The sequence below is a fragment of the Helianthus annuus genome, chromosome 10 (genome assembly GCF_002127325.2).
Source record: "Helianthus annuus cultivar XRQ/B chromosome 10, HanXRQr2.0-SUNRISE, whole genome shotgun sequence".
NCBI classification, from domain to species: Eukaryota; Viridiplantae; Streptophyta; class Magnoliopsida; order Asterales; family Asteraceae; genus Helianthus; species Helianthus annuus.
This window is the reverse complement of record NC_035442.2, coordinates 82782167-82796640: the sequence shown is the minus strand read 5'-3', so window position 1 is coordinate 82796640 and position 14474 is coordinate 82782167. Positions and strand designations below refer to the sequence as shown.

The 14474-nt window shown below is 38.9% G+C and overlaps 1 protein-coding gene across 1 annotated transcript; it reads right to left on the bottom strand.

The window, feature by feature from the left end:
- Nucleotides 1–1755: 1755 nt before the first annotated feature.
- On the bottom strand, nt 1756–3130 carry LOC110885294 (guanine nucleotide-binding protein subunit beta-like protein). Its single transcript, XM_022132975.2, has 2 exons — nt 2179–3130; nt 1756–2024 (listed from the first exon to the last, which is right to left on the bottom strand). The coding sequence occupies exons 1-2, from the start codon at nt 3064–3066 to the stop codon at nt 1923–1925; spliced, it is 990 nt and encodes a 329-aa protein (XP_021988667.1). The 5' UTR covers nt 3067–3130; the 3' UTR covers nt 1756–1922.
- Nucleotides 3131–14474: the final 11344 nt, after the last annotated feature.

The window sequence follows — 14474 nt, the reverse complement described above, 5'->3', positions numbered from 1 at the left end:
AAGCTCGACCACTTCCCGGTTCTCTTGCATACGTTGATCCCCGAGGTCGCGTATGTCTTGAAAACGTTGGTTCATCTCGGAAAACGCTCGACTCAAGTCAGATCCCCCCGACGATGACTCCAGCCTCCTCGATCTTGCACCGCTTCTTCTGTCGGGTAGTCGTGGGAGCTCCTCCGTCGGCTCATCCGCCCCTTCCTCCCCCGTGAATAACATCGTTTAAGTCCACATTTCGAGCATCGGACGTTGGTGTTTCGGGTTCGGCTGACCCGGTGATTTTTACCTCTTTGACGATCGTCTATTTACCGACCGACCAGAAGAAGTTCCTACCGTCGAAGGGACGCTGGCGCATTTAGAGCTATATCGAAGAAGTTGCCAAACTATCAAGTAGGAGAAATTCCCTCCTGTCGCTTGATATTCTACTAAAGCAGACCGCATTATGCCCTTGTCGCTCTCGCCGCTTTTCCAACCGTTTTTTTTTTTACGTTGATATATAATTGAAAATTTGTGCACTTGGAATTGATGTTGGTCCACTTGATATTGAATCCGGTGGCCGGTATGTGTCATCCCTAGCCATGAGACCGAAAAATAGTTCTCGGTTTCGTTTTAAAAAAATTGTTTTATTTTGGTTGTTAGCTAAAAAAAATTAATAAACATTTTAACTAACAAATTATTACAAAAAAAGGTATAAGATTGTTACAAAATTTCGGAATCCTCTAACACGTCGATCCATGCTCGAGCCAACGCATACTCCTCTTAATTATCCCATGGTTGCACGTTTTTTTTTTTTTTCAAACGAGAGTCGGTTACTTCTTTCTTTTTATTGGAGACCTGTGTGTTGCGTTTGGTTTTGTTCTTTTGCGTCTCCGGCTCCTCTACCTCCGGTTGGGTCTCCGTTTGTGTCTCCATGACAAAGTCGGGCTCGCCTTGTGACAAGCCAATACCTCCCGTATTGTTCGGATTCCAACCGTCTAGGTTTGGTTCAATAGATTCACGAAGCCGGTTTGACTTTGATTGTAATCGACAAACCCGGCTCTATAGGTGATGGGTCAAGTGGGAACGAGAGCAACGGGTTGGTTAAGAGCTTTCGTTTAGTTCAGGTCGCCGCTAGAACAAGGAACGAAACCACAATTATAGAGATACACACGGTAGAAGAGCGAGTGGTATAAAAATCTAGAGGGTTTTATTAAAATACATATTACCATTAAACGGCTTTACCCAAAAAATATTACCATTAAACGGTATTATTTCAAACCCCAACACAATTTTTACCCGTTTTGTTTTTCACAAGCCTTTCAGCGGCAAAGGCTATAGCACCCCTCAGGGCAGTGTGCGGTGGCAGCGTGGCGCTATACCGAGCGATAGAGGTTCCCCATCCACCAGTACGGAAGGTCTAACAAAAGATATCAATCGCGTTTGGCAGATTTTATCAAACTAAACACGTATTTTTGAACATATATAGCCTAGCCCTACACGTGTAAAACAGATTTGACAAGTTAGTCGGTTATAAGGATGTGTTAGCAGATCATAAAAAAGGTAGCAAGTCAATCTGCCTCGACATAACTCTAAACAATCTGTTTAACTAAACGATTCTATTTAACAAAGTCCATTTACTATACAAGGCGATCTAAACACGACGGAATGACTTCATGCTGGTTAAAAATTGCCACCTGTAAGTTGATGACAAAACCAAACTAAGCTTTGGGTTCCGGTTTGATTCGACTTTAAAGTTTAAAATTTAAGGCTCATATACTGAAATAACACAGAACATGATAGTAAATTATTATAAAAAAAATCAGCAAAACAAGATAACTTGTAAAATTTATAAAACCGATACCGAATCCTCAAAAGTCTGGTCAAATAAAAAGATGAAATATTCAAAAACTGAAACCTACACAGCTTAAAGCTGGTAACATTGAGCCTTTCTAGTAGCGCCCGATCCCCCAAACTCTAACAACTCCATCAGTATACCCACTGAACAAAGTGCTTCCATCTGCACTCCAACTCAAACTTGTGCAGTATATAACCTGCACCAAATTATTATAAGTTTGACGATGCCAATTTCATGTAAATGCGACAGGCGACTTGATTATGACATCAAATAATATAACAATAAAACTAAACCAACACAAAACAGCCAAAAGTTTCATTAACAGAAAGAAAATGATAATGAAAGAATACCTTGGTTTTTCCAGCATTAGTTTGAGTAGCAGTGCCCTCAACAGCCATCTCAGACTCCTGCTTGAGATCAACCTTGAGATCAACGACAATGGTCTTGCTCTCCAAATCCCAGATCTTGATGCTGGTCTCAGTGGCCGCACAGAGCCAGTACCTGTTAGGGCTGAAGCAAAGAGCGTGAATGATGCTCCCAGCTTCGAGAGAGTAGAGTCTCTTACCCTCAGAGAGATCCCAGAGCAGAATCATGCCGTCTTTGCCACCACTGGCACACAAGGAACCATCAGGGGAGACCGCAACAGTGTTGACGTATCCGGCGTGGCCGGCCAAGGTGGACCTGAGCTTGCAGTTGGTGAGGTTCCAGATCTTGACGGTCTTATCCCAGGAGGAAGAAACAATGGTGGGCTGGAGAGTGTTGGGGCTGAAACGAACGCAGCTCACCCAGTCAGCGTGCGCATCTCCGTCCTGAATGGTGTACTTGCACTCGCCCAGAGTGTTCCAGAGCTTGATGGACTTGTCCCGAGAGGCGGATACGATCTGCCGGTTGTCGATGGAGAAAGCCACGGAGAGGACGTCTTTGGTGTGCCCCACAAAGCGCCGGGCGGTGGTTCCAGCGTTCAGATCCCACAGCCGGAGCTCTCCGTCCCAAGAGCCCGAGAGGGCGAACTGGCCGTCGGAGGAAAGGACCACGTCCTGGACAAAGTGAGAGTGCCCGGTCAGACGCCGCTGTGCCACACCGTAAGTCTTGTCTTCCTTGGTCAGACGCCACACGATGATTGATTTGTCACGGGAGGAGGTCACGATCATGTCGGAGTTGTCGATAGGGGTGGCAATTGCGGTCACCCAGTCGGTGTGGGCTCGCATGGTGCCGCGCAACACAAGTGAATCAGCCATGTTTCAGCTCTCTCTCTCTTTCTCGGCTGCTTAGGGTTTGTGAACAAGTAGAAACCCTAATCGCTATTGCTTCTTTATTTATACTGGGCTTCTTAGGGTTTCACGCTTGGGTTTTCGAATTTCGGCCCATCAGTTTTGGGTTTTCATTCTGAAGCTCAACGAAAGGGTCAGCGATCTCAAAAGTAAAATCCAATCCGATCGGTTAAAAAACACATAGATAGATAACAAGTTTTCGCATTGTGGTGCCTCAACCACCACCAAAAATAGGCATGAACCACATATTGGTGTTAATTCACAAAATTTAGACCGAAAGATTATTATTGTATAAAAGAATAACGAATTGTGTATGTATATTAATTTCTAACATTTTAAGGAATAGTTACTATTTTGTCATTTAGTGAGTTTATTTATTTATTTTTTAAGCAAACTAAAGTTCTTGTTTTCCAAAAAAAAAAAAAAAACTTTCTTTTTTTTAGAGTGAATTGCAAATTTTTTCCTTTATCTTTATACCCAATTGGAAGCGATGTCCTTTACCTTTAAAATTGATCTGTTTTGTACTTTATGTTTCAAAATCCTGCACGGTTTGTCCTTTGCCCCTAACCTACTTAACTTTAACTGTTAAATGAATGGTAAATTGGTATTTTTATTCATTTACTTAAAAATAAACAAAAAACATACTTCTCTTTCTCTCATCTCTCTGTCATTTACCACCACCACCATCCACCCCATCGCCACCACTTACAACCACATGTTGCCACCACCTCCAACCCAACCCACCCATCATACTACCATACCCCTACAGTTCAAGTTGTAATGCTACTCAGTCAACCAGCTAACCCATATCGTTTCAACCCATTTACACAATGAAGGTGGTGGTGTTATACTTTAATGAATGTGAACTGAACTTTATAAAATTAACAAATACCCACTAATTTCAAGCCTTCACCTTCACCTAGTGCAAAAACATAAAAGAAAATGAAGTTTCATATGTCGATAATTACCAAAAGGGGTCCAATAAAAAAATGATAATTACTCATCACACCCAATATACAGAATTTCTTGAATTCTCTAGTTGTCCTCGTAAAGATTGCCACATTAACTGAATTCACATCCAAAACATTCCTCACTCTCTTCACCAAAGTCTTCCTCAACACCCCCTTTCTAACAAGCGCAAGAACCAGATCCATAGTGACATCCTGGTTTAAATGACCTGCACCGAAATCATACGGTGTGGTAACGTTCCATGTCGATTCTTCGGTCATCAATTGAAGTTGTTTGTTCGCCGTCGGTGACCGATCTAAGTGAGCCGATTTCAGCAAAGCAGCACCATGGTTAATTTTCGGATTGTGAAGAGGAATTTGGAACATCTTGAACAAGATTAGTGTGAGTTTGAAGTTTTTTTGGAGATTGAATAGTCTGCAGGTTGGGGTGGGGGGTTTTGCGGTGGTGGATTGGGGTTGGGAGTGGGTGGCGGCAGGTGGTGGTGCTACTGGCGGCAGGTGTTGTGGGGGTTTGCCCTACAGTGAGAGAGAGAGTAGAGAGAGAAAGCGTGTCTTTAGAGAGAGAGAAAGTGTGAAAGAGTGTGTTCAGATGTGTGTATATAATTAAAAAAAATGGTTTCTTAAAAATGGTTTCTTAAATAAATAAGTAAAATGACCCATTTATCCTTCATTTAACAATTAAAATTAACTGAGTTAGGCTCAAAGGACATACCATGCAAGATTTTGAAACAATAAGTATAAAACTCGTCAATTTTAAAGACAAAGGACACCGTCTGCAACTTGGTATATAGATAAAGGACAAAACTTGCAATTCACTCTCTTTTTTTTTTTAATTTGGCCACAAAAGTTACATGAGCTTAGTTTAGTTCGTTTACGTTTAACGTTACGTAAGTCACTTGGTTTTAAAATTCGTATTTTGGTTTTACGTTTTTTTTCTAGATTTGGTTGTCGTTCGGTTTCTACTTCATTTGGTTTCTACTTAGCACAGTGTTTGTTGGTCATATTTCAAAGTGGTCAACTTTTCCCCAATTTCTAAAAGCTCTATACAATATCACTTTGACCTCCTTGACTTTCGTCAAAGTTTTACGTCATGAGAGTCACTTGGTGTTGAAATTCATGTTTTTATTTTACGTGTTTTCCTGATTTTGGTCGTCGTGCGGTTGCTTCTTAACACGGTTTTACGCCCCTTGCCCCACACCGCAACGCAGGCGACTTATGACTAGTTTAAAATGATAACAAACCTATGGCGTCGAGATCAGTGGTGAAGCTTGAGATTTCTGACCGGGGGTCAAAGACGTATATACCTATAAAAATTATAAAATCAGGGGGTCGAAAACGTATATACGTGATGAAACAGTGGTTAACCGAGGAGGTTAATTCACTGGTCTCATCAAGTAGGGTTAATCCCTTCTTTCCGAGGTCGATGGCTGGACCGTCCACTAACCTGTCTCCTACACAAGGAAACACACCGTGACTCGTAACAAGGAGGATGGGGTGGGGGGTGCTCCTCGTTACCACTCTTAGGCGTGAGAATCAGTATTTGCTTGAGAGCAAAGTGTGTGTTTGAGTAGTAAGTGAGAGAGCGCAGATTAGCGTTACCTCAAACCTGGCCCGGGATGGGTATTTATAGCCGAAGAGTGAAGGAGGGTAATTGAGTGGCTAGACTGACAATGCGCAGCCCTTTGCAGGTGTGTCAGAAGCGTAGGTCATGGAAGTGTTGGACACTTCCTAGGGTGATGCCACGTCCTGCTGTGTCTGTCAGTCTGTTTGCCAGCGTTGCATACATGTGGGCTGGACAGGTGACTGCTGTTAGTGCCACTTGCAGGTTTGGACACTTAAGTCAAAGTGTCTGTCCCACTTGTGTTGATAATAGGGTGCGGTGTTGGGCCGCATCGCTATGTGTGGTAACCGCGCTTGTTACCGCATCCCTTGTCGTGACGAAAACAGCCGTTTTCATACACAAGGTAAGTCTTCACATCACTAGACCGATTGTGTAAGGCCATATAATTGAGTAGGTTTACGTTTATCTTTATCAAACACAATTATAAGCTCTTGGGCTTAGTTTTCTAGTGGGTTAGATAGCATTGGGATAAGCCATGTGGGCTAATTAAGGGATTTGGGCTTGTTTAGTTAATATTGTGCATATAGGCTTGGCCCAACTTGTAATTAGGTCACCATATGTAACTATAAATATGGTGAGCCTAGTCCATTTTAGGCTTGCTGTTTGATGTGTGTAAAATGCAACATATAAATTACATCAAATGAGGCATAAAACTAACCCTTTTTAAGTACTAATGTTGGAAAAAGAGTGTTTTTGTCTTTCTTTTGTATTTTTAGGATTAAATGAACTCAAATTAACAAAAGAAGCAAAAAGACGGCTAAATCTAACATAAATACAAGAAAAGGGAACATAAGTGGATTGCCCGACCCCTCGACAGCATCTTCCCAAGCAAAATAGAGAAGGCAGAAGACTGAACACGCCCCGTGCTCAGCCAGCACGGGGCCGTGCCTAAGAAGCAGCAGAAAAGACAAACCAGTAGAAGCTTCTATTGCCCACCACGGGGCCGTGCCCAGTGAACACGGGGGCGTGGCGAAAGTACTGCAGGCACATTAGTTGTAATTGTGAATTACAATTAATGAAGAGAGAGATTGTCAGACTGACACGGGGCCATGTGCAGCGGACACGGGGCCATGCCCAGCCTTCTGTTCAGCCTATAAATAGGAGTGCTTGGTTTCATTGCAACTCATCCCTTGGCACACCACCTCTCTCACACTTCATCCACCACCCACCACAATCACAACACCATCATCCACCACCATCATCCATTGTCCATCATAGAGTGTGTGAGTCGTCTCGGGATCCAAGATTGATCGTAAGAGTTCTTGACAATCAAGGCCATGTTTGCCTAAGTCTCTTACATCACTTGGTGAAGACAAGTGTTTAGTATAATACTTTTTGTTTTTAATCTTTTGCACTTTTTATTTGGTTTTGTATTGATGACTTTAATAACTAGTTACTTATGTTGAAGGTGATTCTTCCTTATCGTTTGTCCGTGGTGTCTTGGCATTATTTTACTGTCTATATAAAATAAAAGATTTTCACCATTCATATCTCCACGGTCTATATGGAGGTATGTTGGCTACCTGGTCGGGGGTTAAGGGAACGGTTTGGTAAGGGTCTTGCCCTTGTTCAGCGTTTAGAGGTCCTACAAGGGACCTGGGTCAAATTTAGTAGGATCTCCTTCAATGCCCATAGGTATTGGATGGCGGGGATCCAAACTCTTTGACCCCCTCATAAGTTAACTACTATTAATACTATAACCCGGCTATTTAGGACTGTATCCCTGCTGACTCAGACTACTTAGTCGAGGGTAACGTCACCTCCAAAAGAGGGGCCTACCATAATTTACATTAATAACTTAATTCATTATCTTTCAATAATCCGACCCTTTAGGATTGTATCCTTGCTGACTCAAACTACTGGGTTGAGGGTAACGTCGCCTTCAAAAGAGGGGCCTACTACAATAACTAAGATAATCTCTTAAACAAGTGCAAAAGTGCGAAAATAATCAAAGGTTATACTAATACACGAGTCGGATCCAAGTGATTCATCTTGTCTATCTGTTTTTATTTTTATTTTATTTTTCAGCATTTAGTTAGTTTTTATTTTCTTAGTTTAAAAATCTTTTCTAACATTTTGATTTGGTTAGACGTTGAGGATAAACCGGTACTAAAAGCTCTTGTGTCCTTGGACGACCTCGGTATCTTACCAACACTATACTACGTCCATGATGGGTGCACTTGCCCATATGTGTGTTTAGTGTTAGTAAATATCGTGTTTTATAAATTTAAAACTTGGCTAAAAGTGTAAAAAGGGCTTAAAATATAAACCTAAAACATATACACACTAACACGCATCACTGTTCTTTTCATTATTCTTCTTAGTCAGTTTTGAAATCTTTGTTTGTGTACCAGACGGTTCTTAGAAACCGTGTGCACTTTGATCATATAATCAATTGATTGTTCTTGTTCTTCTACACTTTTCTCAGTTTTCCACACTTTGATTAGTGTTATTGATATCCGATTGAAGTTTTTGGGACTTACAGTTGGTATCAGAGCTTAAGAAGTCTTTTGAAACGCTCTGTTCGTTGGATATCATTCGAAGAACAAGAAAACCGTTTGCAGATTCGAAGAACACGAAGAACTTGTTGAAGACATTAAGAACAGTTGAAAATTCATATGTTTGATCTGTTTTAAGGAGAAATCACTTGTGTTTGCACTGTTAGGAAGGTTTGGTGGAAAGAATCAAGGAAATTAAATTTCAAATTTATCCCTTAATTTTCAGGATTTGATTGGCTGATTTATTTACAAAGTTGAAGTGTGCGACAATATCATCATTGAAGTGTGCTGAATTGTGGATTGATTTTTAAAGTGTGCGACAGTGTGGGAGTTCAATTTAGTGTACAACAAATTTAAATTGGAGTGTGAGACATTCATCATCATTCAGAGTTCATAGTGTGCAACATTATCCACTTATCATCACATATTCATCAATCTTCACCCGTTAACCATCATATTCATCAACCTCTGGTCTTTACCACCATCCGAAAAAAATCATCAATTCGAATCATTATCACCGTAGAAATTCTGACGCCATCATCATCATCATCATCATAACGACACTGTCATCCGAGACGGTTTAGAATTTAGATTTCGATTTATATCCAAAACTGTTCTTTATCTCTGTTTGATTTTCGAATACGCATCATCATCGTCTTTGAAACAAGATTCGAGTACAATTACATTATTATCATCAGACATCATCTTCACGTTCAACAGTTGGAGTGTGCTAGATTGATTTAGGACCTACAATGTGACCCGAGCTGATTGTGCGGCCTATCATCAAACTGTGCGAACCTTACTCTTCAAGTGTGCGACAACACCAACCTCACCGTTCAACTGCAACTTCGTTCACCTCAGCGATTACCATCAATCATCTTTCTCACCGTCATCGTCATCATCACCGTGCATCGTCGTTTCGAATCATCATCATCATTACAGAAGGTTAATCGAAGAAACACTTGAAGTGTGCGACTTGACGGCTAAAGTTTTGGTTTCTCAAAATAGGGTTTTGGTGTGGATTGCTTTTCAATCAAAGAAGAAAAGATATTGAACGTGGTTTAGGTTTTATATATAATAATAATAATAATAATAATAATAATAATAATTAGTAATCATTACTAAATTATTAATAATAATTATTATTATTATAATATTAAATGAGGTTTTCTTTTATTATATATAAAATATTAAAAATTAATTATAATAATAGTTTATTTTAACATTAAAAATTTAAAAATAAAAAAAATTGTTTTGGTGATAAGTTTTGACAGGTTTGGAGGTGCAGTACAGGAAGCTGGTTCGTGCGTGTTGCAAAGGGTTTACGTTAGCGAGTACACGGGTTCTCGCTTTGGCTTATGTTTTGAGAAATAGTGTACGGGGTCCTAAGTGTGCGACTTATACTAGTGTGCGGCCACGGTTTTAACTGTTCGGTTCGGTAAGACGCACATTTTTGGGGGATCACATTTCCGGGGGATCACAGTTTTACTACTTAGAAATGTCGTTTCAAATTCATGACTTCACTCCCATTCCCACTGAGGTATGTGTAGACAATATATGTTGTACTCCTGCATGTAGGGAAAAACTTAGTGGGTACAAAGAGCAGGCAGACTCACTCGTTATGCACCTTAGAATGTCCAAATCTGATGAATATCAAACTAAAAAGAAAATAAATGGATATAAGGATATGGTGGAGGTGCAGAAGCGTGATATCTTAAAGTTGCATGATGATCTGAGTGTAGCACAATGTAGATATCTCCACTTCAAAGAACTGTCTGAAAAACTAACTGTTGAACTGGAAAATCTAAAATCAACTTTTGAAAACACAGAGTTTAACTTTAAGAAATTTGACGTGTCTAGTGAAAAAGTTGAGAAAATGATTAATCAGCAGTTAAAATATAGTAAAAAGGAAGTGAGGAATAAAGGATTGGGACTTGTATGCATACCTCCACCATACAATCACAATTTCTGCTCAATTCCTATGACTGAAGAGGAGATAGACAATCTACCTGATATGGAATATGGGAAACCCAAGGATAGGAAAGTTGAGCATGTTAAATCAATGAAAGTAAAGATCACAAGGCCTGATAAAACTGAAATCATTTTGGAAAAACAGGCCTGCAAGAAAACGTTTATCAAACCTGCTGATGTTTCAAACCAAACTGAGACTCTAAATTTTGAGAACAATGCTAACATTGACAAACACTTTCAAGTATTAGATAATACTGAATAATGTTTTTTCTCAAAATTCACCTGAAGTACAATACCAAGAGCAAGAGTCTGAAAAGAAATCAAACAACTTTGAGTTTGCCATGATGAAAGAGTTGGCTGAATTCATGAAAGGGTTTGGGTCTGGGAAACACAATGAATCGACTTCTTCATCTGATTCGTCATGTGACTCCTCAGAGACAACTAACTGTGAAAAGACAGAGTTAGTTGATTCTGCCGAGTCTAGTAACAAATCACCTAAAGAAGTTGAATCAGAACAGATACAAGTAGAATTAAAATCCACTTCAAAAGCTTCTATTGAGTCTAGTGTTGAGTCAACAACAGAAGCCTCCGCTCAGCCACTAAATAGTCATGGTTCTGAAACTACTGAACAAACAGTGTCACTCGAGACTGAAAGTGCTACTACGGATTCAACTGACACTGTTTTTGAGCAAGTGAATGTTATTGATGCTTTTACTTCATGTGCAGATGAGGTAATAATTGAGGATTGGGTTGAGGGGGATGATATTGTTTGCCAAAAGGCTGAAGATGTTTGTTCTAAAAAATCGAAGTTGTCTGCTGATGCTTCTCCATATGTGAGAAAGGCTGTTTCCGAGCCAACTTTGAGAGGCCCTTCAAACAAATATGTGCCTCCAAAGCCAACAGTTAGAAATGAAAATGCTAAATCCAGTGAATGTACTAACTGTTGTAAGCATAAACAAAGACATATGAAGCAGGGAAGAAAGGCTGAACATGCTGCAAACAAATCATCCAAAAAGTCATATAACTCAAACTCATCATCAGTGGGATTGAATGGATTGGGTTATGCTCCTTATGTAAAGAAGCAAACATGCTACAACTGCGACATACCCGGTCACATTGCAAGGAATTGCACACATCGTCCCTATGTGCCATGCTATACACAGCATCAGAAGGTTACATCTAGGGATAGATCTTATTCTAAGCCAATGAAGGTTGAAAAGCCTAAGGCAATAATGAATAAGCATCCCCAGGTTAAACCATCTGATGGGGATTGGAATGCTGCGAAAAACAAAAGAAAACAAGCTTTGAAACCTAAAAAAGTTTTGAAAAATAAAAGGGTTGAAAAGCAAACTGTTTTGCCAAAGGCACCTAAGAAATTAGAGAAGCCAAAACAAGTTTGGAAGGCAAAACATAATGCAGCAACATCACCAGTCCTTGAATCAAAAGGGAACATGTGCTTTCGAGAAGTGTCATATGTTGATGCTTCAGGAATACCCAGGACCATGATGGCCTGGGTACTAATGTCTTACTAATCTCCTTAATTTTCAGGGACAACCAAGGAGGAGCTGTTGAAAATCCTTGGATGTTGATATCGGTTGTTCCAGAGACATAACGGGTAACATTTCACTGTTACTAAATGTATATTTCTATACAGTTGATATGTTTCGTTTGAAGGAGATAAGAGAGGTAAGACAGGATTACCGAAAATGTACAAATTTGAATTTCGTATTCTAATTTCAATATTGATTAGTCTTAAATTTTATGATGGAATAGTTAGGAAAAAACAACAAAAATATTTTTATTTTCTTTCGTATTTCTCTTTGTACATATGTTTTCGTTGATAGGTAAATTTGTGCATAAGATTTACGCACAAATTTAGGGGGATATCCAGAGATATCTGTAAATAAAAATTGAGAAAATGAGAAAATACAAAAACATTCAAAAAAGAGAAAAAAATAAAAAATATTTTGTTGCATAAATTGGAAATGAAATAATTTCACTATGTGGATTAAGGCTGACTCATGTAAGACTAATATTGAAATGGTCTGACTCTAGAGCGATATGTTGGTAGGCTTTATCCTGATGGCTGGATTCTTTGACTGATTCTGTGCAGAACACTAATATTATTCTATGACCTCAGGAAAGAATGTCACTTGGAATTAGGACATGGCTATTTGAATGCGTGTGTGACGTCCCGATACACACAATTTCGTTCTAGTTCTGAAATCTTTTCTGACCAACTCGTGTATCTCCTTTATTTTGTGTGAGCAAAGACCTGGAGGTGCTAGGCAACGTCGGCTTCTGTTTTGCGTGAGCAAAGACCTAGCTGTACGTTGTCGCTCTATAGATCAAATACACCCGAAAGAGGCCCTCTAGTGCCCAAAAGAAACCCGAAAAACCTATATCAAACTGAGAAAACTCATTTGATCTATATATTATATCCATCTCTGCAAATGATCTATTCTGTTCTTTTCTCAATCCAGTCTTAGTCAAGGTTTTCAGAATTCTAGAACGGGCTTGTGAAATATGTGTAGGGAAACTGCATGTGTATAGTGTGTTCAGAGTAAAATTCTAGGATTTGATTGTGATTTAATTGAGTGTTCATATTAATTAAATTGAAAAACATTATAAATCAGTTGCAGACCGTTATATGAAAAGGCTTAAGGAGATAAGTTTAAGTGGACAAACATACTAACAATCGCTTGGATCACCCAAAGTAAATTAGTGTTGATAAGTGTAGTCTAGCCTGAAACACTGTGATTTGATCCCATTGCAATTATAATTGTTTATTAGTTTCTTTGTTTATTTGTGTTTTAGTTTATATTCTTAGTTTTCAAAATAAATAAATAGAAAATCAAAAATACAAAAATAGAGTGTTTATTTGTTTTATTAAAAATTTTAACCGTTCTTGAAGATTTGATTGATCATCATAAGTTGAAAGAAATTTGAATTGTGAAATCCGAGTACAAAACTTGGATGTACTGTAACACCCTTGCTATTACTTTAAGGTTATCGTATAATTTACGAAAATAACACGTAATTATGATTACATATACGTTGAAAACTACGGGTAAATTATAACTTTTACAATTTAAAGTAATACAACATAATGTGATTGAGTTCATCGTTTAAAATAACGACGAAACAACTTGCGGAAGCTTCATTTTCATGTGTTCGGTTCTTATACGTCGCTTGATCTTCATTCAGGTGCTCCTGATATTCACCTATGTTCAAAACCAACTTAAAAGTTAGTTTTGATAACTTAAATATAAGATTAAGCAAGTTCGTAGCATCAAACCAACAAAATAAAAATAATTTTCCAGACTAGTGCCTCTCGCGCCACGTGAGAGGCTTCCCTTGTCCTTTCGCGTGCCGCGACGCCTGTCACGAGTCGCCCTGATGTCACGGTGTCCACTCGCATGCCGCGGGGGAGACCAGTTTCCAGCAGGTTCATGTCTGGGACCTGCATATCAGCCCAGCTATGTTTTTAATCGAAAATCAAACTTTAAAGTGTCATAACTTTTTATCTACAAGTCCGTTTTGCGTGATTCTTTTTCCCACGCGTCCGTAATTAAACTACATATCCGTTTATCACCTTGGTTTGCATAAAAATCTGAATTTTAAGCTATTGGCTTATAAATCTTTTATATGATTATTCGACCCGTTTAGAGAATTTAAACTTTTAAGTGTAAATTTCGCTCATTCTTTTCAGCCATCATTTTCCCAAATTTGAATTATCTACTTACATTTCACCACAACTATACTCGTGGTGGATTTAGTATATTTGACCAATTTTCCCGGATTCTACAATTCGGTTGGTTGTTTTACGGAAAAGACCCGTTTATAGGCACTTGATCCAACAAGGCTTATGTCTAAAATATATAAAACTTACCAAACATTATTTATGTTGTTAAACAACTTCTGGCAAATATCATGTCAAAACTCGATAGTTAAGACATCGAAATAATTTCTGCAAGTAACGGAACTGTTGCTGTCAACAACTAATTTACTAACAAAACGTCCGCGAAAATCTCGTCGAACAACTTTAAAAAAATCTATAAAAATTACTAAACATCCTTTATGCTGTAAACCAACTTCTGGTCAAATATCGTGTCAAAACTCGATGGTTAAGACCTTGAAATAATTTCTGCAACTAGCGGATCTGTTGCTGTCAACAACTAATTTATTGACAAAACATCCGTGAAAACCTTGTCAAACAACTTTATAAAAATCTATAAAAATTACTAAACATCCTTTATGTTGTAAACCAACTTCTGGTCAAATATCGTGTCAAAACTCGATGGTTAAGACCTCGAA